Here is a 25,176-nt window from a genome sequence, read left to right on the forward strand (position 1 = left end):
ATTTTCTATTTTTTTATTATTTTAATAAGCCTTGACACGTGTCAAAATTTGATTGGTCCTATGGCACAATGGCACCATATGACTATGGCACTGAAGTGCTTCCCGGCTTTGGTTTGATGTGAATATGATTTTTGGTTTTTGAGTTATGATGAAAATACTCCAAGGAGGTCTTAGCGAAATTGTACGGTGACAGCATTCTATGTTTTGCGTTTTGTTCATATGTTTCTGTTTTGAATTGATCTTTGTCGTAAACATGAAAGTTGTTGATAATTGTGATATCTTTCCAGTAGTCTTGGTTTGACATGAAAATATGTTGTAGTTCGAGAATTTTTTTTAATTTGGAAAAATAATTCATAAAAGTTTTGGAATAAAATTTTCGAATTCTTTTCTAAATTCAAACTTAATATATTTCCCATCAATGACACAAAAACACATATGGTATTACTATTTCTATTCTCGAACTTAATAAATTTCATAATTTCCGAAAAAATTATACAATTTTTTTTTAAAAAAATCTGAATTAAATTAAAATTATAAATTTTGAAAAAAAATAATATTATCTAATTTTGTTTTCTGATTATTTAAACTCAAAAAAATAGTTAATTTTATTTTTTTCAAAATTTATAATGTTAATTTAATTCGATTTTTTTTTGAAATTTTTGTATAATTTTTTTCGGAAATTTTGAAATTTATTCAGTTCGAGAATATAAATGGCAATACCATATAGGTTTTCCTGTCATTGATAGGAAATATATTAAGTTAGAATTTAGAAAAGAATTCGAAAATTTTATTCCTAAATTTTTATGAATTCTTTTCCAATTTAAAAAATAAAAAATTCATTTTTTTCCGAAATTAGGAACAATTTTAAAAAAAACATAAAAATCTGAATTTAGGAAGTTGATAAAAATTCATTTTTTTCCGAAATTAGGAAGATTTTTTAAAAAAATTATGGAACTTAATTTTAAAAATAAAAATCTGAATTTTTCAAATTGTTTTAAAAAAAACATAATTTTTTTCTGATTTAAAAAAAAACTGACTTTTTTTCGATTTTTAATTTTTTTCCTGTTTTTTTTATATTTTTTTCCCAATTTTTATTTTTTAAAAAAAAAGGGAATTAATGATGTGTTAAAAAATTACACACATGTCAGGTTTAAAAAAAAATAAAAACTAAATTAAATACACAGTGACGTGTCACGTCATGCCACGTCAGCAAGTGGAGTGTGTCAAATGGAATCAAGGATGTTTTCGAAGAGACGGAATCTAAACTTTTTTTTTTTTACAGGAGGTAAACCGGAACTCGTATAAATTACAGGGGTAAAGACATATTAACCCTTTTAGAAAATAGAAAATAAAAAAAAATATTGAAAATAAACGTATATACTGTTGGAGACGTCGTTTCGCCGGAAACGATAACCTCTCGCCGGAATACGCAGCAGGAGCCGCTCGCCGCTCGCCGCCGCAAAGAAATCATAAACCGTCAGAAACGCCGCCAGGTATTGCATTTTGCTCTTCTTCTTCTTATTCTTGTTTTCCTTCCCCTGTTAACGGCAATGTACCAGAGAGAGTTATAGTTTGTTGATTGATGTTGTTATCTAAAGTAGATTGTCGACTTAATTACATTTGAAGTTTGAAAGATATTAGAATGATTGTGTTGAAATTGAAACCCTAGACATACGCTTCTTTTCACAATTTATTTAAATTTGGGTTACTAACACCTATGGTAGAAAAGAAAAGATAATGGAAACAACTTGGCTTAGGTGGTTTTGAGAGTGAACATGTAGATTCTATAGTAAGGAGATGGAATCAGATGGAGGGTAGTCAAACCACTAGAGACCGAGGAAGACCTAAACTAATTATAAAATTAAAGATATATCTAGGGATCAATGAGTTGAGATGCATGTATAAAACATTATCACGTCATTTGATCCATGTAGCCGACCAACTTTCAATTAGAGCTAATAATACGATACGTAGTAGTGTTTTTCTTGGCTTCTGTTTGAAGAGAATAGTCAAAGCAGCTCATGCTTCCAGTTTATGTGTGTTTTTAAGGAGTATTAGTTCTTAATCTTAACTGGTATGACCTTTGTGAATGATTGGTCATGAATTCTTATGTATTTTTCTTGGTGTGCGCTCTTGTACGTCTTGTGCTTGAGTCGTAGTTATTAATAAATTTCGACGTTTCACAAAAATAAAATACTCCCTCTGGTCCTATTTATTATTTTTATTTTTAAAATAAAAGTTTTAGTTAATCGGGCCGGCCCAAAAAGGCCGTAGCCCGCAAAGAGCCGGGCTTGGACACAAATTTTTAAGCCCTTCAATCATCCGAGCCTTCTTGACAGCTCTACTTGCAATGGTTACATATATTTTACATTCTTTGTTTCTATTTGCTACTGCTGATTGAGTTCTATTTAGGCTGATAAACATTTTTTAACATGATGGTCTGGACCACTTTTTTTATCCAAAATTAGGCTTATTTATTTTATTCCTTGCAGTGAAAATGGCGAGCAATGACAATTTAAAGAGATGGGTATCTGATAAGTTGATGTCACTGCTTGGATATTCTCAACCCACAATTGTACAGTACATCATTGGACTATGTAATTCATCCTACATTGTTTTATCGCCCTAAAAATTATTATATATAATCATTTTGGAAACATTGTTTTGGGATTCACGTGCTATATTTCATTAATATCTTTTTGGTTTTGCAGCCAAGCAAGCTACTTCACCAGCTGATTTAGTGGGAAAACTAGTGGAGTTTGGGTTCTCATCAACAGACACCCGTGCGTTTGTGGAAGAAATTTTCTCTAGAGTTCCTCGTAGATCGTCTGGCTTAAATGTGAGTTTTGATCCAAGACACAATGAATATACTGCCATTTTTTTTACACTACTATACAGAAAATCTTTTCTTACAGAAATAATTATTATCTGCGGGCTATTGATCTTTTTGTGCTCTATAATAGCAATATCAAAAACAAGAGAGAGAAGCTGCAATGTTGGCAAGGAAACAGCGGACTTACACAATTTTGAAGGATGATGACTGTATTGATAATGACCATATTGTTAGTGGTGATGATAAATCGTCGATAACTACTGCTTCTACATCTAGAAAGCCAGACAGTCATAAAAAACGTTTTAGGAAGAAAACTGAAGTTCAAGATGATCAAGAAGATGAGGCAAAGTGTTCATAACCTATTAGATTCACTTTCATATTCGTGCTCATTGTAAGTTGCTGATCAATGTTTATTGTAACAAGGTTTGACTTATTTTGACCAAATGCAACAATGCAGGTAAGTTCAAGGAAAGAAAGGGAAAGACAAGTTAAGAGAAGAATTACCCTTGATGAAGATAGTGGTTCAGAGGTACCATTTTCTTAATGTCTAGTGCTTAATGACGACACAGTTTTGCAGCTGGTACCAATGATGAAATTCCTACTATATCCACTTGTTTGATTAATTTTGTTGCGCTGTCCGTCAGATTTATATTTTTTAGCTGCATGTTCAATTCTATTGATCACTGAGTTTCTGCCTCTATTTTCTTTTTTTGTAATGAAATTTAATATGATTTATGTTCTCAAAAAGAAAAAAAGGATTTTGTAATAGTTTAATTTTTGCTGATAATACCAAAGAAGAGTCCTTTGTTTGTTAATTTTTCTTTCTTTGCATATAGAACTCTCTTATTAATCAGTTTTGTAAAAACATTTTTATTATAATATCCATCAATTCCCTTGATGTGAGTACTTGTCTATTTGCAAACAGTCAGAAGAAGAAAGATTGAAAGATCAAAGGGAAAAGGATGAATTAGTGCAGCATATGAGAGAAAGAGATGCTGCAGCGACACGGAAGGTACTCATTCATTAGTAGTCGGATTTATTTGGTCAATTGTACTTGAAGGCTTTCTTTTATGAATCTGCTGTTTTTGTTGATACCATCATGCTCAAGTTGGTGTCTTAGTAGTATCTACATTAATGCTTTCTTATGGATAAAAGAAGAAAATTGGTTTGAATGAATGGGTAAAATGTGTGGAAGATGGGGTTTCCATTCTCACAGTAGTAGCATGGCTTATCTTTGTTTCATCTAACATGTCTGATTATATAACTGTAATGGATGCTATTTAAGTTTTGCCTCTCCCACCCATTAAATGTTTCTTCTAGTGTTAATATGCAAGTTGTTTTGGCTTAAGGCTGACTTAGATATTAGCTGTATCTTACCTTAAAATTCATGTTAGATCATATCCATTGCCCATAATTTTAGGAACTTGTTTTGCTTTTACATCTAATGAGATTCTTTAACTTTTCTGTTTCTTCATTCTAATTCTTTGAATTTCTTTCTTGTTTCAGTTGACTGAACAAAAATTAACACGAAAGGAGGAAGGTATGTCGGTGGATTGTTGAGCTTACATACATGCACTAATGCACACACATAAGTGCAAATGTGCCTTCATATCCAAATGTTGATTTTAATTTCTTGGTTAAATTTTTCTTCCAGCAGACGAAGCAATTCGAAGATCTAATGCTGCAGAACATGATGATATGTGCTGTTTGAGGTTTGCTATTTTGTGGAATTTTTTTTTTTTTTTTAGCAGTCATAAGAATCAAAAAATTATGCCTTTTGATGGATAGTTGTTAAGATAAGGGTTCAGAAGAAGAAATATATTTTTGGGGGCTATTCAAGAGTTGTACTTCTGAGTATCTTGTGGACTGATGCTTTAAAAATCTGTCTAGTCTCTGAGACAGAGGAGTAAACTGAAGATAACAAAACTATTTTCATAAGTAAGTTTGTGAACAATTCTGTTGTGCTGTACAATGGAGGCAACAAGGTACCTAGAACCTCGTGCATACTACCCAAACCCCTCACCACTAAACTAATTCTAGTCTTTACAAATCCTTATATACTCTCAAAAAATTGTCTAGGACATGGTTTGGAAAAGACTTAAGATGGAGTTGTTGAAATTTTGGTTTTTGATATTACCCGGCGGTGTCATGTGCCCAAATAAAAAACAACATATAGTGCATAAGGCTCAGTTGTTTTTTTACCTTTTTTTTTTTGTTTAATTAAGATACACTTTTGATCGCGTAAAGTTGGTTGCAGTGTCACTTCACTTATTGTTTTTCTGCTGTTTCAGAAAGTATTCACGACAAGAATACTTGAAGAAAAGAGAGGAAAAGAAATTAGAAGAACTGAGGTATGATTCTACTTCCGTTTCATTTATTTTCTTATGGTTGTTTCCAGTTCTGATTTTCAGTCAATGAACAAATTAATATTTGATATCTTGGACATATCTGTTATGTATTATAATGCTTATTTTTCCTTAATCTTCTATAGTTATATTTGATAATCATTTGCACGATTATTGCAGAGATGATATAGAAGATGAGCAATATCTATTTGAAGGTGTGAAGCTTTCAGAAGTGGAACAGCGTGAGTTAAGGTACTAGTTGCTTTCTTGAGTTCTTCAATTTTTCTTTTGCCACTTTATGTTACATTTTTGTTTCTTTAAAATTGTTTTCCCTATAAAAAGTAGTGTCAAGCCAATTCTGTAAAGGAAATGCTTTATGCAACCTCGGTAATGAAGTTAGAATAAAAGAATTAGAATAAAAGAAAGACTATGGTACCGAGGTTGGGTAAAGCATTTGTACATGAGATCTTCCATCATTATGCCTCTCAACAAACAGGTTTGAAATCTAGTTAAATAGACAAACAGGCATACTTGCGTATTCTGCATTTGTACATGAGAGCTAGAACCCTTCCATCATTATGCTGAGTTTTTAAAGAGCTCTATATTCACTAATAGCAAAGATATATCTTATGTATCTTTAGAAGGAAAAAGTTCTTAAAGTTTCATATTTCTCCCCAGGCACAAGAAAGAGCTATATGAACTTATAAAAAAGCGGTCAGAGCAGGCGGACAATGTGAATGAGGTAATCAATAAGTTTGTATTTTCTTAAGACTGAATATATTTATTATATCATTACGTGGGCAGAATGTACATTTATATAGGCAGGAGTCTCCTAGTTAATCCCCAATCAATAGGGAAGATTAATCAATACAATCAAGAGGGAAGGTAAAACTAAACAGTCACAACTTTTCAATAGCTCAGCATATTTCATGGATAACGAGTGTTAGATCAGGATCAGATAAACTGTTCATATATACTTGTAATTATATACATACTTGTTTATAGTATACACCTTGTCTAGAAAAAAGAGAAAAGAAACATCTGTAAGGTTGCACTTTAAGTGTATTGTGCTTTATATCTGTTTACTACTACTAGAGTTTATGTAAACACTATCTTTTGTAAAAACAACTTGTTGTATCTCTGGATTGAGATTAGGAAGTCCTCTAGGTTGGGCAAGGAAATCTAGGACAAGGTTGTCTTAGTGGTATTGTTGTAATCAAAATTTGATTATAGTGAAAAATTTATGATCCTGATCTAACACTCGTTATTCAAAATAAGCTATTTGCCAGTTGTTCTTGTTAGGGTTAAATATGTTGCGGGTGTCTATAACGACAACCCTTCATCTTTAAATCACTATTAAATTTTTATTCATTTAGTCTTCGTAAAATACAAAAACTATGCTCTTAATCTGCGGGGCTAAACGTGAATGAAATTTTATATGGACTAAATTTCAATGGTTCTTATTTTATAGGGTTTAAATACACATTCAACCTTGTATATTTTTATATATTTGGTTGTGCTTTTGCTTTCTGTTGATGATTTATTTAATGCCTTGACTGACTTGTGTAGTTTTATAATATGGTGGTTCTTCTCATTTGTAATGGAATAATGTATAAAAATATCACAATCTCTTATATTTTTTTGGAAAATTGGGATACGATCCTCGGCAAAGGGGTCATTTGGGATTGTGATAAGCTAAATACACATCTATACATGTCTTTGCTAAACTCTCATGTTCTTCTGGAATTGTAGTATAGAATGCCAGACGCTTATGATCAGGAAGGCGGCGTTGATCAAGAAAAGAGGTTTTCTGTGGCTATGAAGCGTTACAGGTTTTCACTTACCTCATGATCTCCACTACAATTGACAATAATATAAAAAGAAAAGGAAAAGGGAATCGGATATGAACTATTGACAATATACCATTTATAATGTATTTTCTCTGATTTTTATCCCATGAATTTCCAAAAGGTACTTGCCTTTATTAGGAATATACAATATAACTGCTATCTTGTATTAAGAGTTGGGCTTTGGCTCAACACTCTAACCTCCACCAATCATAATTCTGTTAGAGACAGTTAGCAACATCTGACATACAGTCGACAGTTCAGTTAGAAGTTAGTTACATCTTTTTATAGTATAACTATATCGTTGAACTCTACAGTACACATTCAGATTGAATATACATGAATAATTCAGATTAAACTGCTAGATTTTCTCTCATTTTATTTCATTCTCCCTTTCTAATACCCTTATCGTACATTGATTTTTTTATCAATAGGGATTCAAATGCTGAGGAAAAGATGAATCCATTTTCTGAACAAGAGGCATGGGAGGAACATCAAATTGGTAAATATCTCTTTATTATTGCGCTCCTTGTAATATCTACTTTTCGAGAAAATAAATCCCTGTTCTTTTCGTTTGTTTTCATATTTGTGTATTCTTAATAATATCTTCTAGGAAAGGCAACACTGAAGTATGGCTCCAAAAATAAAAAGCAAGCCTCTGATGATTACCAGTAAGTTTGTTCATTTAAAAACAATTGTTGCGCAATGTTATATTGTATCTGGTTCTGTTGTTACTTATCGGATGACACTGAAGTCTTCGCTCAGTGTGCTTTTATTCTTTAGGTGTAGCATTGAAGGTGATTCATCACGTGTCTTTCTTTTAGTGCACACATTACTGGTCATTAAATTTTTTACAATTTATGTATGTAGGTTTGTGTTCGAGGACCAAATCGATTTTATCAAGGCATCGGTGATGGATGGAGATAAGGTATGTTAATGACTCAACTTGACTCATGACGTTTAATGGTGATATTCTTGTTTTTGAGCCAGACTTGCTTTGCAGTTTAATTACGATGAGATGGCAGATTCAATTGAAAAGTCCAAAGCAAAGTCGGCATCAGAGGCATTTGCAATTCAGGTAGCACTTAAATAATTCAATTAATAATGGCTTTATTTAGTTTTAGTAGCTCTACAGGCACTGCCTTGCCAGTCAATCAACATTTTATATTTTTTGAAAGTTTCATCCCATAAATATTTAATAGTTATAATGAAATGATTTTTATTAATACTTTTTAATTTTTTAAAATAAATAAAATGATGGAAAGTAGAGCTTCGAAGAGCAGTTTTTAATTAAATAAGGATCAGTTTTCAGTTACTTTGTGGCAGTCAGGCACCTATAAATAATATGTATATTACGGAGTGCAGTGGATCTAGTCTCTCCTGGAGGGACCGGTTAATGCAACAGATTGACATCTCCAAGTGGGAATGACTAACAGATAGCAAAGATAATCAAAGGGGCATTGAAGGAAATAAAATTTGACCTGTATTAATATACTAGGGGAGAAGAAAGAAGGGTGCCAAAAAAAACGGGCTGCAGGGGCCTTTGAGATATCCAAAAATGCATTAATAACAGTTTTCATGTGGTCATCAAAAGGTTGACTCATAAACTGGCGCACCTTATCAATACTATAGATAGCCCATCTCAAGCCCAGTCAGTGTCATTCTGTTGATGACTAATAAATGATTTATAGATTGAGGGTTATTCATGTAATCAATCACCTGCAAACGTTTTTAGCTCTCATCCACCTAAAACTAGTGCAGATACCTTGAGCCGCAGACATGTCAGCATTATGAAGCAAATCCCTTGTATATTTTTGAGTGAAGTCCAAGCCCATTTAATTGAATTGTAGTGGCACTCAACAATTATGAGTATAACGCATCCTGGTGCACTAAAAGCTCCTGCATCCGCAGGGTCTAGGAAGGGGTCCCACCATTTTGGTGTATTGTACGCAGCCTTACCCTGTTTTTACACAAGAGGCTGTTCGAGGACTTGAACCCGTGACCTTTCAGTCACATGACAACAACTTTACTATTGCGCAAAGGCTCCCCCTCAACGATTATGGGTATAGGAAAAGTCGTATTTTGATTGAATCATGTATAATCCACTTTTCTTTGAAACGATTCTACGATTATGGACGCGGTGGTGGAACTACAAAAGGCAATTAGACTTATGAGTTTGATTTAACGTTTCAATTACATAAGTATTTCAATTGTTATGTTGTTGATATGTGAGTGTTAGTGTGTTATATTCTAAGTGTTATGCAACTATGCTGTTATGTGAGTTATGCCTATGAATTTAAATTTACACAAGTATTTCAAGTGTGATTTAAGGTTTCTTTTGTCTTACCTATGCTATTTTATATGCATGTATATGAATTAATATGGATATATTTGATATTTATGAATTTTGTATAATCCTACGAGTAGTGTTACGACTTCACGATCTATGATTTAACATTCCCTTTCCGATTTTACGTAAAATCTTGATTTTAACTACCTTGCATATACTTTTCCGACTTCCTTTTCAGGAGGAGAGAAAGAAATTACCCATTTATACTTATCGGGAGGAATTGCTCCAGGCTGTTCATGACCACCAGGCATGGTTACCCCCCTTTTCAATCTCTTCCCTTTTCCCATTTTTTATTCTGATAGTTCTGTCTTCTGGTTTTTGAGGAATGAATTTCATCTCTGTTGTCAATGAACTGTCTTTTGTCTTACTTTGATTCCATTACTCTTTTATTCACATTTTCATGTATATAATGAAATAGTCATTTGAATTTAACCTGTAATAATTTCCTTAAACAGGTACTTGTAATTGTTGGTGAAACCGGTTCTGGAAAGACTACACAAATTCCCCAATATCTTCATGAAGCTGGCTACACAAAACATGGAATGGTGTGGTTTTGATTTTTTGATATTTTTGTTTTTTAAATTTTTTATGTTCATACAATACGTTAAGTCATTTTTTTTTTAAAGGAATAGGTTATATCATTTAAAAACTTCATTTGGTGTAGGTTAAGTCATTTTTTTTTAAAGGAATAGGTTCAGTCATTTAAAAACTTCATTTGGTGTCCTCGTTATATTATTTATATGTACTTTTATTTTTACAATTGGTAGTTTTTGTTGAGTCAATGTTAGTTTGCTTAGCTGATATTCCATTTTATACAAATCTGCTTTTTGTTGCCAACTATTATTTGTCATTTGTGGAACAACTAGCTATATGTATGTTTTATGGTTTGTTGCTTTATGATCGTGTCATCGAATTGCAAGTGGTTGCATTTCTCCCCATCTTCTGAAGTTATTATGCCTTTCCTATGCATTGGAAAGAAGGTTTGACGTTGTTGTATTTTTGTACAGATTGCATGTACTCAACCACGCCGTGTTGCTGCTATGAGTGTGGCTGCTCGAGTTGCTCACGAATTAGGTGTTAAACTAGGACACGAGGTAGGCTATCTTCATTTTTCAATATTATTATTTTATGTTCTGTGTTGGTTATAATATGGCTATTTTCTTTAAAATTTCTTACTTCCTAAAAGATGGTACAAATATGTACACTATATGGGAAGCAAGAGGTTTTCATTGATAAATAATTAAATTATAAATATCTGCCTCTTTTTCCCAACTGAGTTTTTCTAGTATTAGTGATGATTAATTCAAAGTTCTGTTTTTAAAGGTTGGGTACTCCATCCGTTTTGAGGATTGCACATCAGACAAGACTATTTTGAAATATATGACCGATGGAATGTTACTGAGAGAATTTCTTGGTGAGCCTGATCTGGCAAGTTATAGGTGAGCGCATATTGGATTAGGATTCTGGATTAGGTTGGATGCTTTATGGTTGTTCTCTTACTGTGTTTGCTAATATTGTAGTGTTGTGATGGTGGATGAGGCTCATGAAAGAACACTCTCAACTGATATTTTGTTTGCATTAGTAAAGGTGAGCTGTTTGGGCTGTTTTTTTCTTTCCTTTATAATCCAAGTGAGTTGAATGGCGGATGATATATAATATTATTCCTTGAACAATCAGTATCTTGATGATATTCAAGACATTTTTTGCAATTATTTGCTTCGCGACTGATTTGATGTTGATCACATGTATTGTTTTTGTTCTAACGTTTTCAATGACTCTTGTTTTTGGTTACTGTCTATAACTCATCAAAGCTTTGTCTTCGCTTATATCTGGATGTATTTAAAGCATGTGCTTAGGTTAATTGAATACAATAGTCTGATTTGTAGATCTAACATAATAATTTTTGTGACAGGATATTTCTCGCCTCCGACCTGATCTCAAGTTGCTGATATCAAGTGCTACACTTGATGCAGAAAAGTTCAGTAATTACTTTGATTCTGCTCCAATATTTAAAATTCCAGGGAGAAGGTATCCGGTGGAAATACACTTCACCAAAGCACCAGAAGCTGACTACTTAGATGCAGCTATTGTCACGGCACTTCAAATCCATGTTACTCAATCTCCTGGAGATATATTGATATTCCTTACTGGTCAAGAAGAAATTGAAACGGCTGAAGAAATCTTGAAGCATCGAACTAGAGGCTTAGGGACTAAAATTGCCGAATTAATTATATGTCCTATATATGCCAACTTACCAACTGAACTACAAGCTAAAATATTTGAACCAACTCCTGAAGGGGCACGAAAGGTTGTCCTTGCTACCAATATTGCAGAAACATCATTGACAATTGATGGAATAAAATATGTCATTGATCCAGGATTCGTTAAGATGAAAAGTTATAATCCAAAGACAGGAATGGAGTCTTTACTAGTGACTCCCATCTCAAAAGCCTCAGCAATGCAACGAGCTGGTCGTTCTGGAAGAACAGGTCCGGGAAAATGCTTCCGGTTGTATACTGCATACAATTTTCAAAATGATTTGGATGATAACACCGTTCCTGAAATACAACGGACTAATCTCGCAAATGTAGTTTTGACCTTAAAATGTCTTGGTATTGATGACTTGTTGCACTTTGAATTTATGGATCCTCCACCTACTGAGGCCTTATTGAAAGCCCTGGAGCTTCTATTTGCTTTAAATGCTTTAAATAAGCATGGTCAGTTAACCAAGGTAGGTAGACGGATGGCAGAGTTCCCACTTGATCCTATGTTGTCAAAAATGATAGTGGTTTCAGAAAAGTACAAGTGTTCAGATGACATCATTTCCATTGCTGCTATGCTTTCTATTGGAAACTCAATATTTTACCGTCCAAAGGATAAACAAGTGCATGCAGACAATGCAAGACTGAATTTTCACTCTGGAAATGTTGGAGACCATATTGCATTGCTAAAGGTTCAATTGCTTTTGAATTTGTGTTTAGTTGGTTATTGACTTGTGTATTTTGATTTGTGCTTGTGCATCTTTGAAGTGGAAATTAGGATGGAGGTCCTAGTTCTCTCCCATACACGGAGTAGGGAAAAGAGAATAATAAGAACGGAATATTATTGATAGACTGAATAGTAATTGATAATACAAAAGACTCAAGACTTAATCCCTATTTATAGGGATACCCTGACTCAATCCTAAATCAAGACCAAATCAAAATAATAATGAGTAATTAAACTCTGATCCTAATAATAAATATTAAGATTTGGTTAATTGATTCCAACACTTTTCATCTAGATGGAATGTTTTGTAAATCAAATCATGAGATACGGTGAGATTATTGTTGGGTTGCATGCATATGTATACTTGTTGGATATGTAATTTACAATTGATATATTTCCTTGTTCTAGATTGTTGTTGGACCTTATTAATAATTTTTTTCCCAGGTTTACAATTCTTGGAAGGAGACCAATTATTCAACACAATGGTGTTATGAAAATTATATACAGGTATGGTTCTATGTTATGAAAACTAATACCTTTACGTTAATAAGTGAAGTCATGGAAATAATAGTGGAGGAAATCAAGGAAAGCGAGCGGTGTAATTATTTAGAAATGTCTCTTTATTTTACTAATATTAAATTTAATTTTGCCAATTAAATTATTCATATAACACTAGAAGTTGAGTTATGTACCGTCATTTTGGATAAGGACTGACATATTTATTTTTGCCGTTGAAACCTACCCCCCCTATTATCCTTATTGACTGTGGAGGTGCATGATTTTGTGGACTGTAGTGGTTATTTTTTTGTGCTTGGTTCTTTTTTTATTTCTTGTTCTTCTCTGTCTCTCTCATTATTTATATCTTGAGGTTATTTAAGATGGGTATGCTATCATTTTTTTTATTAGGGATAATATTATAACAACTACTACCGTAGCCTTTTCCCACTGGGTGGGGTTTGACTACATAGATACACTATAATGTCTTATCCTTTGTGTCTAAGGAGCGACCATTTAAATTCAAATTCTTCTTGATGGTTTTTCACTTGGTCTCCCTGCCTCAAATTTCTTATGTAGATAAACGTTTTAGAACTTTTTGCAGCCTTATGGCAATGTTTGTCCGACTCTCCCGAGTACTTAGAATTGTAAATGGATCATTCTGATAATCTGAGTCTGTGAGATGACGATGATACAAATTTTATGTTAATCATGTCTTCTTTCCTCTGTTTTTTTTTTTTTTTTTTGCTAAATTAGCCCACCCAAATTAGCACCGGGGAGAATCGAACCTGAGACCTTGAGGAGTAGCACACTCCCAGGTTTCAAGTCAGTGCCACAACGCTAGCCCAAGTGGGTTTCTTATTTCATATTGGGAAAAACCCAAGTTTCACTTTAACTAAAGATATTAGTGTCTAATAAGAGCTTATAAAGCTTGAGTACTCCTTGTGCCTTACCCTCGATTTTATGGGGTTAATATTTGTGGTGTTATTTTGATGTTTAGGTAAGAAGTATGAAACAGGCGAGAGATATCCGTGATCAACTCGCAGGTCTATTAGAGAGGGTTGAGATCGAGCTTACTACAAATACTAATGATTCAGATGCCATCAAGAAATCTATAGCATCTGGTGAGCTTTAAAAACTTGCAATCATCACTTTCATTATGAATCCTTTTTCATCCTGCTGATTCAATTTTTTAACGACTGCAGGATTTTTTCCACACACTGCAAAATTGCACAAAAACGGATCATATCGGACACTTAAACATGCACAGACTGTTGACTTACACCCTAGTTCGGGGCTGGCACAGGTACTTTGGTTTTGTATCTCTTATATTATTTTTGAGTATTTTAGATCTCAGGATTAAATATCTTATAACCCAAAAATAGAACTAACACAACTTGAATATCTAAGATTTGTGTCCCAACCAACCTCCTAAATCCGGTTTGTAAGATAAGGGTTGTGATGCCGATGCATAGACCTTAAATTCCTTTATATTGAAGTTGCAATTGTGAACCGCAATTTGAAGCCATGGTGGTGATGACCTCGACTCAGAAAGGTATGGTAGGCATGTTTGTGTCAGGATTTACACTCTAGGGACGACAAGAGATTGGGAACCATTTTCTTCATCTCATTTCAATTTGATAAGTGCCAACAACACTCACTATAACACACTTTTTAATACACCCTCTTTCATTGGTCGCACTAAATCATGCGGATCCCATATAAATTTGGTGAGACCCCTATTATTAGAGAAGAAACTTAAGTCTAGTTTAGTTAGACTTAGAACTAGTTAGTTAAGGGATGCCAGCTGCACACAACTGGCACTTAACAGCCGCTGTTAACTGACCGACAACTGTCAGTCATCCATAGATCAACCTGTTATAGCAGGGTAACTCTTCAGGCTACTATACATGCTTGATTGTAACTGATTTCGATCAATTAATTTAAAACAGAATTTTAGATCAAAAGTTAGTTATGCAATTCTCTCTGAATTTTACGCCTATGAATTTTTACCAATAAAAGAGCGTGTGTTGGTTACATTATTTTTTCAATATAGATAACCCAAATGGAGAAGAATGATACTTGAAGAACCGATACGAAAAACGGAAAGAAATTGTATAGACATATTTAGAACATAGGACATTATATTGTTGTTTTATCTATGGAGCCATCACAATTTAGTTGAAAAGGGTTTGGTTGTTGGAGTTGTTTGTTTGTGTGTGTGCATCTGGATGTTCAATTTAAGGCAACTTGAAATGAAAAAATTCTGTCAATGTTTTGTTGCATGAACGTTCATTTATAAAAAAACATATCCCAATTTCTCTCTTACATATTAACTTTCCACTTTGTTTATACTCGAAGGTTCGTCCAAGATGCGTTGTGTACCATGAACTAGTGCTCACAACCAAGGAATATATGAGACAGGTATTCCCTGCATTTAAGCAACCAAATGTTTTATGAATTTTTTCAATGGATGCTCGGGAATAGCTGAAACTGTATGTATATTCTTATTGCAGATCACGGAGTTAAAGTCACAGTGGTTGTTGGAGATAGCCCCTCACTATTACCAGCCCAATGATCTTGAAGACAGTATGCTTTCTTTCTCTTAATTTCTTATATCGTTGTTCTACGCTGCAAGGAGTCGAGCACAATTCCCTTAGGTTCCTAATTTGGTTTTAAATATTGACGTCCTTTTATAGACCCTTAGGTTCCTAATTCGGTTTAAAATATTGAGATCCTTTTGTAGGGAATGAATTAATCTTTGGGTTAAATAAGTTTTTCGTCCCTATAAATATAGCGAATTTTGATTTTAGTCTCAAAAAAAATTAAACTGAATGTTTTCATCCTCAGTTTTTGTTTTTTTTTTTTTGTTGATTTTGGTCCTTAATGACCACTTTATATTCATGTGAATGTCAAAATTCTAACACTTTTATGTTCAAATTGTATCCAAATTATGTTTGTTTATTATGTCTAATCTTTATATATTCATATTATGTTAAAAACATGTCAAAATTATATCCATTAGAGACCAAAAATAAAACAAAAAATTTTGTGAGGATGAAAACATCTCATTTTATTTTTTAGGGACTAAAATCAAATTTTGATGTATTTATAGGGACGAAAAACTTATTTAACCCTTAATCTTTTAATCTAGTTTTGTTTCTAACGGAGTCCGCGTTAGTGTATTGCCACTAGAGTCCTTAATAGGAACTTTTATTAAAAAATTATAAATAAATGAGGTGTACATTTGAGGTCCATTAAAAGAGTCCATGTTAATGTACAGTCATTGTGGATGCTTTTAGATTCCTAATTTGGTTTAACATATTGACATCCTTTTATAGGCCTTTAGAGTATCGACAATGGTAGTTTTGTTTCTAATGGAGTCCATAAAGTGATGTGGCTCTAACTCCTATCCAGAAAACGAGATACTACTAACTCAGTTTAGGGCTGAATAGAAATGAAATGACAGTTGTGCTCCCTGCAAATGAAGAATTTTGTAAGCCCTAATTTATAAGCCCAAAGTAGATAATTACACACACCCCTCATGTTCCTATCCTTACCAGAATATTCATGCCTATTCCCTCTCTTCCTAATTGACTTTCCCTCCCAAATCATTTTATGGGCCTCCTTGAAAAATACTTGGAGGGGATTTCAGTGTTAGACCCAGTGACATTGGAGGCATGATGAAATCAATTTAGATTGTTGTGGAATTGGAAAAGGAATCAGGGTTGTTTAACAGAATGGATATGTGGCAAACTAAGATTGGTTAGAACAATTCAGGCTTTTTCACGTTTTAGAGTTTAAAACCATCAAGCTCAAGGTAGCCAAGACATTCGTCTCAAAGTTTGCCCTGTATAACTTCAACTAACTTGTAAAGTTGATAAATAGGGAAAGGGTGGTTGTAATTAACCTTTTCAATTGAAATATGTTTTCATCAGTTCTACAAGCTCTACATATAGCGTATTGACAGTTTTAAATTTGCTGGTTATTATTTAGAGATCACACACTTGATTTATGCCGTTAAAATTTGAGACTAATGTGAATCAAACTTCTCCCTTCATCTATTTGAGTTGTTGAATCAAATTTTGTCGCAGCTATCTCAAAGAAAATGCCCCGTGGAGAAGGACGTGCAGAGAACCGCAGGAAGTACATTCGTTAGAAAGTGGTTTTACTAGAGGCAAAAAAAAAATGTTGCCCTTAAAATTGGAAGAAGATGCATTGTAAATATATTTCTTCTGTGAGCTGTGATATTTATTATGAAATTTGTTTAGAGATTAAGCAGTATACACTTTTTTTAGTGTAAATTAGCTTCAAACTTACACCCAACAAATGATCTTTATTTTGCCACGTCATACTATTTATTTAAAGATTAAATTATAAAACTGAGATAACATCAGGAGCCGGTTTGTTTGGACTCGGGTACTTTTAGGCTTTGTTGGTGTCTCCTCCGATATATCGGAAGTTGAGTGGTGGTTGATTTGAAGCAACAAATCATTGTCGGCTGCTTTATTGAACCTCGTTGGTGGTAATGGAAATTGACAGTGTTGTTGATTTTTCGCTGGGTGTTTAAACCTCGTTGGTGGTAATGGAAATTGACAGTGTTGTTGATTTTTCGCTGGGTGTTTAGGTGTATTTTTATTTTTCTTTTTGGTGTAATATTTGGGATCTAATCCCTATTTATATATAATATAATTTGCCATTCAAAAAAAAGAATTGGTGGTTATTCATTGCACATGTGGATAAAGTTGGTTTGTATTGATAGTGCTTCATCTTTAACCTACAAATACAATTTTATTTTTGAACTTAAGTCACAGATGGTTTAAGTGTAAGACCTGACCATTTGTGTCAACAATTGTTAATTATAAATTCTTTTCTATATTTAGTTGTCTTCATGCTTGAGTTGGTATCCATCCAAGATCAACCTTGCAAAGAAGCAGAATAACTTATTAGTTTACAATTAGCCTCTTCAAAAAGAAAAAAAAAACTTATTAGTTTACAACCAATTCCTGTTATTTTTAAATTCTTCCCTATTTAAGGCAGATTGTATATATTAATAAACAAAAGTATTATTGCAAATATTACTGTCTTATGTTGTATGAGTATGACTGAGATTTTAAAACAAGGCGTGTTATTTAAACAACTATTATTTATGTGACAACTTTTGGACAACTATAAATTTATAAATAAAAGTATGTATTGACACGGAAATCAAAACAATACAAAGAGAAATTAAAAGGAGGTTTTGAATAACTTATTAGTTTACAATACAGAGAGAAAAAAATTGTCACAAAAAATTTGTACAAATATATTTGCTCTTTAAAATTTATGTTAAACCGTCTAAGAAAAACAATTTAATAAATACAATTGTGTTAGTATTTCTAAAACCACAATAAAATAAGACTAGATAAGGGTACAAGTCGAAATATAATTAAATGTACCACCAAATGTTATTAGTCTAAATTATTTTCATTATAATAGGAAAAATTCTTCGTTATCTAGTTTTGCCTTTTGTTTTTATTTAAGGAAATATAGCTAGTTTTGTTGTTGACATATTCAATGTATGGCCGTTTTTACATTTTATTTGGTTTTAGAATTTAACTCTGATCGAGTCATCACACTAGTCTATTTTTGAGTTTGACACTGATTTTGGCCTCCTTTAGAACATCTTTAGTGAGACATCTAGAGACTTGGATAGCACTCCCCAAGTGCATAGTTTCATTCAATGGATGGTAAATATAAAATGAGGAGTGCTATCAGAGACTGTAACACGCTATTCTCAATACAAACTTTTTAATTGGCCGAAATTCAAATGAGTTATACTAAATTATGTAGGTTCCACATAAATTTCATGGGACTCGTTTAAAAATACCAATTAGTGTGTGTTGAGAAGAGTGTTTGAAAATGTGCAGCTGGCATAATCTATAAAATATATGGTCTTCAGTCTTCACATGAATTGTGCTACCAATGGCATAGGTAATCAACAAAGTAAATAAAAAACTGGAAACTAGATTGCATCATATTTATTCAGCAACTAATAAAAATTACAAACAGATATGCAGGTTACAAATATGTGCAAACAATACAAAGTTTAGAATAACCATGCAAATTTGCAGGATGGGCGATTTAACATAACTAACCCATATGCAAAGATCTGTACAAATGAAAATAAAGATTACCAATTAAGACATAGTTTTCGTTGGAATACAAATAGAGTGGGTAAATGATAATGCAGTTAAAAAACATTGTTTTTGTGCATCATTCTTCCGATTACCTCTTCGAAACAGATATCTTTTTCCTTCCTACCCATTTTGGCTAGATACCGTTGGCCCAATTTTTGCAGGTAGCCTGGCAGTGGTACATGATATTTGACTGACACGTCATACACTACCTTGATGTAGTGGAGCATCATTTCTTCCAATTGCTCCTAAAAAATAGATATTGCAAAACGGTTATGACTATTAGGATTGATGCGTATATGAATAATTAAATATTCTTTCAGACAGAAATGAGGCATGGAGCATGAAACACAGGCAAATCCACAACTTCCTTTGCTTGTAAGTTACGACAATAAGAAAAAGGAACGAAAAGATAGCTTTTAAAAATTGAACGTGCAAATTCCATCATGTTTGATTCAATTATACACAGGTGTATTTCATACAAAAGAATTAGATTTAAGGCAGGTACTATTAGCATCTATACGTTCATCATTGATGCAGTGTCTAACAAAGGAAGTGAAAGCTAACATTGGTTTGAAGTAAAGGAAAAGGAAACTTACGTATTTGGCCGTGTGGTTAAGTCACTTCTTTTCCTATTTAAGGAATAAACACACTTTGACTCCAAAACTTGATTTTGGATAGGATTGTGTTTATGGGAGTATCTATCTACTCTGCTATTTTCCTCATGTCTGCTTCAATGAAGTTACCTCCTCTGCTCTGATGTGCAGAGGCATGCCAGTCTGACCGTAAATTGAATATTTCAGATTTCTTGTCATAGCTGATCGGGAAGGATCTAAGCCTCCCCCAAGTTGTATTTCCCCTCTCCTTTGTGCAAAACTGCACAAAAAAAAAAAAAAAAAAAAAAAGAATTTATGAACACTAACACAAGGTCAAACATAAAATACTTCAACAACCAACTTCCACCTTTTAATTCATCAGCATACAATTTTGTTGCGTTTTACTGAATGGCTCTTGTATGTATTTAAGCGTAAAGCTCACCAAAATTGTATTTGTAGTTCTATATGGTTAAGGTCGGTATCAAATAATATGTAGTTCCTAAAAATTCTCATTAATGGATTTGACTCCTCTAAAGTGAGCAATTCACCAGTGAATGATATCAACCGCTGCTTAACAAATTAATGGTTGGTATTATAATTTATATGCACATGCATAACAAATTAATGGTTGATATTATAATTTATATGCACATGCATAACAAATCAAGTTGAAATGTAACATGGTTTTCTCAATTTACTAACTACTCATTTTAGAGGAGTCAAATATCTCATTAGTACTGACTAAAACATACTCTGATATACACTGCATGTAATTTGTCACTATAGATCAACTTGGGAAATAAAATTAGTTGCTCCCCTCCCAATAGTAAAATTAAATATACAAGCTGTTCCCAATTCAAGCAGTAGTAATAACCAATACATTGATAACGGCAATTCAAAAATAGTAAATACTGCCTATTACATATTGTGAATATGTGATTACAAGACCTGAGTCATCAAAGCATGAGCAATGATTCAACCTCTAAGTCAATGTTATGTAACTCAGATAAAATATTTTCACAATTTAACAAACTAATGGAAGGGGCTAGACTCCCACAACATGGCGAACCAGGGTTTGAATCTCCGCTGGGTGAGATACCACACTGGTGCCTGACACACCTCAGATAGGATTACCTCCTGTGGATGAAACTTATGTGAAATTAAAAAAATTATAATAGGTTTTAAAACCCAACCTGAGCAGAAAAATAGCGAGCCTTGAACTGGTTTTACACTTTGACTTTTATCTGCTGATAACATCTTCTGAAAAGATGCTGCATCCCATTAAAAGACATACAAGTCACTGCACACGAAAAGAACAAAGCAATCTCAAAATCATTAAAAACACTGATCTAAAACACGTGATCCCAATTTCAGATAACAATTTAAACATGATCGTCTCAAAATTCAGAAAAGCTCTGGAAACAACAACCTGGTTCATTACAAGTCACTGCATCCCATTAAAAGACATACAAGTCACTGCACACGAAAAGAACAAAGCAATCTCAAAATCATTAAAAACACTGATCTAAAACACGTGATCCCAATTTCAGATAACAATTTAAACATGATCGTCTCAAAATTCAGAAAAGCTCTGGAAACAACAACCTGGTTCATTACCAGCATAAACCAAAAAAATAAGGGAAATGCTAACATGTGCCGTGCTAAAGATGGAAATTATGCCTTGGAAATTGTGTCAATTTATTTCTTAAACTTTTTATAATATTTTGCAAATAAATATTTACTAGTTGTGGAAACCTTAAAATGTGCCCTGTTAGCAAGACCCAAAAAATAATATCCAGTAACAGAAGTACAAAGTTCATACTTGGCATAAAGAAACTTCCAATTCCAAAAAGACATGATAACAGAAGAAAACAGATTAGAAAAGATGAAAACCAAAACTTGAAGTTTATACTACCAGTTTGTGTTCTCTGTTGTTCCCTCTTCTATAAGATCAATTACAAAGTTGTTCAAACTTCCTAAATGATATTTATCCAGAATCAAGTGACTAATAGATTCAGGAAGTGCAAAATATAAAACACACAAACCTGGAGAGTTCATTAGTCATATGTGCCACAACTTGAGAACGGCCAGCATTTGAATGAAAAGTCCGAAGGTTAGGAAAATAGTGACTTTCGGGAAAACATGGCCTTTATTCCAAAACTTGGCACCCGGTGATGTCTAAAGTCATAAGCATTGTAGGGGCTTCAGGAACAATTACTGTCTTGTTTACTTTTCAGCCAGTCTTGATAAATGTTAAATGCCCTAATTGGCTCCCCCACTTTACAGTATGTATTAAAAAGAATCTGAACTGGAACATGATCCCTCAATGAACCAGATTTCAGTATTCTAGCATAAAGCTCTTCCGCTGCTTTAATGTTATCTGTGATACAATACCACCTAATAATTTCAGTACGAGTTACTAAATCTGGTTCACACCCCCTCTGCACCATCTCATTCCATAGTTGACGCGCTAAATCGAGATCTCCTATATTAAAAGCACCGCCTATCAACAAATTATAAGTAACCACATCAGGACGAAGACCTTCTGTGGGCATCTCTTCCTTCAGAGAGCGAGCAATGTAGACATTTCCACTCTTCAATTGTGCAAGAATTAAAGCATTATAAGTAAATACATTGGGGAGAACACCAGAAGCCAACATCAGATCTCTTGTTAAAAAAGCATTTCTAAGATCTTCGCATCTTCCATAAGAGTCAATGATTAGGTTCCATACTATAGGTTGGGGTACCATAAAATTATTCAACATACACAAAAGCAATTCTTTTGCTCTCGCAACATCTTCATTTAAACAAAGGCCATGAATCATCATCTTGTATGAAATTTGGTCAGGCATAACTCCCATTTTAGACATAACTCCAAGAAGATAGTAAGCTTCACTAATCTTTCCCTCCTTGCAAAGAGCACAAATAAGAATATTGTAGGTAAAAACATCTGGAACTAAACCTTTCTTAAGCATCTCACATGCATATCCATATGCAAGATGCATCTGTTGATTCCGGCAAAATCCATTGATAAGAACATTATAAGCAACAACATCTACTTTTGTACACCTTTGAATCATCTCATTCCAAAGACCAAGAGCCTGATTACTTTTCCCATTCTTAAAGTAATTATCCATAAGTGTAGTTGAAGCCACTAAATCAGGTGTATCTTTGCCGTTATCATCATTTAGTATTTTATCAAGCATATTTCTAGCTTCCTCTAGCTGACCTTTCTCACACAAGGCGCGTACAATTATGTTCCATGTAACCCTGTTTGGCTGAATACCAGTATTGGACATGGTTGTGAACAGATCCTTAGCTTTTTGTATACTATTGACAGCGCGATATCCCTTAATTAAGGTGTTGTAAGTAACACAGTTGGGATGAGGACCAGATTCTAACATCTTTCTAACAAGCGAATCTGCCTCATTCATATGCCCATTTTTGCACAACCCATTTACAATATGGTTGTGGGTATATACGTCAGGGAGAACACCTTTTTCCATCATTTTTTCTCGAAGCGACAAAGCAGCTTTCAATTCACCTTCCAAGCACAAAAACCTAATGGTGGCTGCATTTTCAGCATTGTTATATTGACATGCATATCCATGAAGACCTATCTTTACCAAGGATATATTTTCCCTGCAACATTAATGTAATAACCAAAAGTGTCATTGGGTTCAGAATATGCAACATCTTTCTTCTGATTACTACTAATATACTCTTCAAACTTGATGACATCAAAGCTAACCTCATAATCTTCAGACGCTCTAGACTAGACTTTAGCATGGTATCCAACACATTGAAAACAGCACGCGGGTCCTTCTCACCACCAAAATTCTTGTCATGCGACGAACAATCTTGAGCGTTCAGCTGGCACTTTCTCCCAATAGCTGACACTGTATCCTCGTCGTGTAATATGCTATATCCAAACATTAAAAACACCAAGTCAACGTCACTACGACATAAATTAAATCAAAGGTTCTTGGAAAATTTGTGTTCAGAATCATGGTAAAATGTAGTATTAGAGTTGAATGCTTCAAAACAAAATTAACTTTACCTCCAAAGCTGGACTAATTGCATGTTTGGAATCACAATGGCATCATGATTTTGTTGAAATTCTAAAGTGTAGTTTTTGCACGTGGCTCACCTTGATTTTTTCAAACTCAATATGAATCCAAACATGAACTAAGTTTTCGGGATTGACTTATTTACTTACATAAGCTCAAATAAGTTGAAAACAGCTTATGAACAATCCAAAGTCTCGCAAAACTTATGTCAGGAGATAAGCTCAGCTCAAATAAGCCAATCCCGATAACTTAGTGCATGTTTGGATTCATAGCGAGTTAGAGAAAATCATAGTACAATGTAGTATTATTCGTAAGTTTGTCAAGCTAGTTTATGAAAAAACAGTTTATAAAAATACAATTTTCGTTAGTGAGAACTTAAGAATTACCATCAAAGCTTATCTATTAGCACAAGCTCAAAAATAAGGCAATACAAACGGGCCCTAAATTGTCGGGATTGGCTTATTTGAGCTGAGCTTGTTTACTGACATAAGTTTAGTGAGACTATTTGAGAGAACTTACAATAATGGTTTATGACATGGTTCATAAGCTGTTTTGATAGACAGCTTATGAAAACAACTTATAGCTTATAGAGAAGTGATTATGATTGTAGTTTTGTAAATGAATTGAAGAAAGTAGTAGGTACCTGACATGTTTAATATCTTGGTCTTGAGAGCAGAAAAAGCGTTGATTAATAGATTGAATAGTGCGATTAATAAATCTTAGAAATGCGAAATGCGTGGTTGTCATCGTTGTTAACAAATTATGTTCTCCGAAAGCAACAAATAAAATTGAATTCGTTGCCATTCATTCAATCATATAGAACTAGACACCATCTGTATAGAATAAGAAAATGTGATTTCATAATAATATTAGATTCCTACATTTATATACATTTCTATATGAATGTACCAATTCTAACTAGGGTTGATATTGATAGTACCTGCTTTCTCCACAACTATGTTTCCGATCGATCCCACCAAAGCGAGGAGAATCTCCAATGAGGTTTGAATCAATCAATCTACGGTGCGGCGGTAACGAACATACAATAATAGCGTATTCATTACCGGCAGTGCATTTCAGCAGTGTAAACCATTTTCTTTTGGGCCTTTCTTTTCAAATTTTTATTACTATTTGCACCCCTTTTATACACTCCAACTAATCAACAATATTGTTCCATTTATTCTCTCACTTGCGAATACACGGCCACTAACATGTGTAACATTTATTTATTGCCGACTTTATTTATTGCCGACTGACCCCGCAAGCCAACACAAGTCTTTTCAATGTATTTTTTTTTCCACTTGCACGCTTTTTCTGAGAAACTTCTCAGAAGGTCATCCATCCCAAAATTGCTTATTATTTTGTCCGTCTAGCCGCATTTGTATTTTTCTGTATATGCGTTTTCCGGTAGAATATTTACTTCAATTTATGTGTTCTAAATTTTAGTTTGAAAATAAGATTAGATTATTAAGGGCT

At 33.5% G+C, this 25,176-nt stretch overlaps 2 protein-coding genes across 7 annotated transcripts; one reads left to right on the forward strand and one right to left on the reverse strand.

Annotated features, from left to right (window-relative positions):
- Positions 1 to 1,332: 1,332 nt before the first annotated feature.
- On the forward strand, positions 1,333 to 17,414 carry LOC146952662 (pre-mRNA-splicing factor ATP-dependent RNA helicase DEAH1-like). 3 transcript variants are annotated; one of them, XR_015007198.1, is made up of 29 exons: positions 1,333 to 1,493; positions 2,493 to 2,597; positions 2,712 to 2,839; positions 2,964 to 3,181; positions 3,296 to 3,362; positions 3,759 to 3,845; positions 4,340 to 4,373; positions 4,491 to 4,545; positions 5,125 to 5,184; positions 5,359 to 5,430; positions 5,857 to 5,920; positions 6,931 to 7,010; positions 7,460 to 7,527; positions 7,639 to 7,696; positions 7,896 to 7,953; positions 8,029 to 8,103; positions 9,554 to 9,622; positions 9,831 to 9,920; positions 10,383 to 10,469; positions 10,699 to 10,814; positions 10,896 to 10,962; positions 11,288 to 12,328; positions 12,808 to 12,870; positions 13,859 to 13,982; positions 14,064 to 14,164; positions 15,220 to 15,282; positions 15,375 to 15,447; positions 16,953 to 17,122; positions 17,276 to 17,414. XR_015007198.1 is itself a non-coding variant. In XM_085704401.1 (28 exons), the coding sequence occupies exons 2-28, from the start codon at positions 2,498 to 2,500 to the stop codon at positions 17,015 to 17,017; spliced, it is 3,183 nt and encodes a 1,060-aa protein (XP_085560527.1). In that variant the 5' UTR covers positions 1,333 to 1,493; positions 2,493 to 2,497; the 3' UTR covers positions 17,018 to 17,240. The 3 variants fall into 3 exon arrangements, 1 of the variants encoding a protein (XP_085560527.1); XR_015007203.1 differs by lacking the exon at positions 17,276 to 17,414 and having other exon boundaries at positions 14,064 to 14,413; positions 16,953 to 17,240; XM_085704401.1 differs by lacking the exon at positions 17,276 to 17,414 and having other exon boundaries at positions 16,953 to 17,240.
- Positions 17,415 to 18,844: 1,430 nt separating this feature from the next.
- Positions 18,845 to 24,740, reverse strand: LOC146952663 (Tetratricopeptide repeat (TPR)-like superfamily protein). Of its 4 annotated transcripts, XR_015007214.1 has the most exons (7): positions 24,641 to 24,740; positions 24,344 to 24,533; positions 23,382 to 23,552; positions 21,676 to 23,272; positions 21,060 to 21,106; positions 19,634 to 20,930; positions 18,845 to 19,282 (listed from the first exon to the last, which is right to left on the reverse strand). XR_015007214.1 is itself a non-coding variant. In XM_085704415.1 (4 exons), the coding sequence occupies exons 2-4, from the start codon at positions 24,502 to 24,504 to the stop codon at positions 21,835 to 21,837; spliced, it is 1,770 nt and encodes a 589-aa protein (XP_085560541.1). In that variant the 5' UTR covers positions 24,505 to 24,533; positions 24,641 to 24,740; the 3' UTR covers positions 21,517 to 21,834. The 4 variants fall into 4 exon arrangements, 1 of the variants encoding a protein (XP_085560541.1); XR_015007213.1 differs by lacking the exon at positions 21,060 to 21,106; XM_085704415.1 differs by lacking the exons at positions 18,845 to 19,282; positions 19,634 to 20,930; positions 21,060 to 21,106 and having other exon boundaries at positions 21,517 to 23,272.
- Between the last annotated feature and the right edge of the window lie 436 nt (positions 24,741 to 25,176).

Source organism: Medicago sativa, chromosome 1 (genome assembly GCF_051527215.1).
Source record: "Medicago sativa cultivar Bolivia chromosome 1, Bolivia_mono, whole genome shotgun sequence".
Classification (NCBI taxonomy): Eukaryota; Viridiplantae; Streptophyta; class Magnoliopsida; order Fabales; family Fabaceae; genus Medicago; species Medicago sativa.

Coding starts and splice junctions, on each gene's coding strand:
- LOC146952663 (XM_085704415.1), bottom strand. CDS start 24,504: ATGGCAACGAATTCAATTTTATTTGTTGCTTTCGGAGAACATAATTTG. Junction 23,553..24,343: donor CAAGATATTAAACATGTCAG/GTACCTACTACT, acceptor GTTTGGATATAG/CATATTACACGACGAGGATA. Junction 23,273..23,381: donor GAGCGTCTGAAGATTATGAG/GTTAGCTTTGAT, acceptor TTAATGTTGCAG/GGAAAATATATCCTTGGTAA.
- LOC146952662 (XM_085704401.1), top strand. CDS start 2,498: ATGGCGAGCAATGACAATTTAAAGAGATGGGTATCTGATAAGTTGATG. Junction 2,840..2,963: donor GTAGATCGTCTGGCTTAAAT/GTGAGTTTTGAT, acceptor GCTCTATAATAG/CAATATCAAAAACAAGAGAG. Junction 15,448..16,952: donor GCCCAATGATCTTGAAGACA/GTATGCTTTCTT, acceptor ATTTTGTCGCAG/CTATCTCAAAGAAAATGCCC.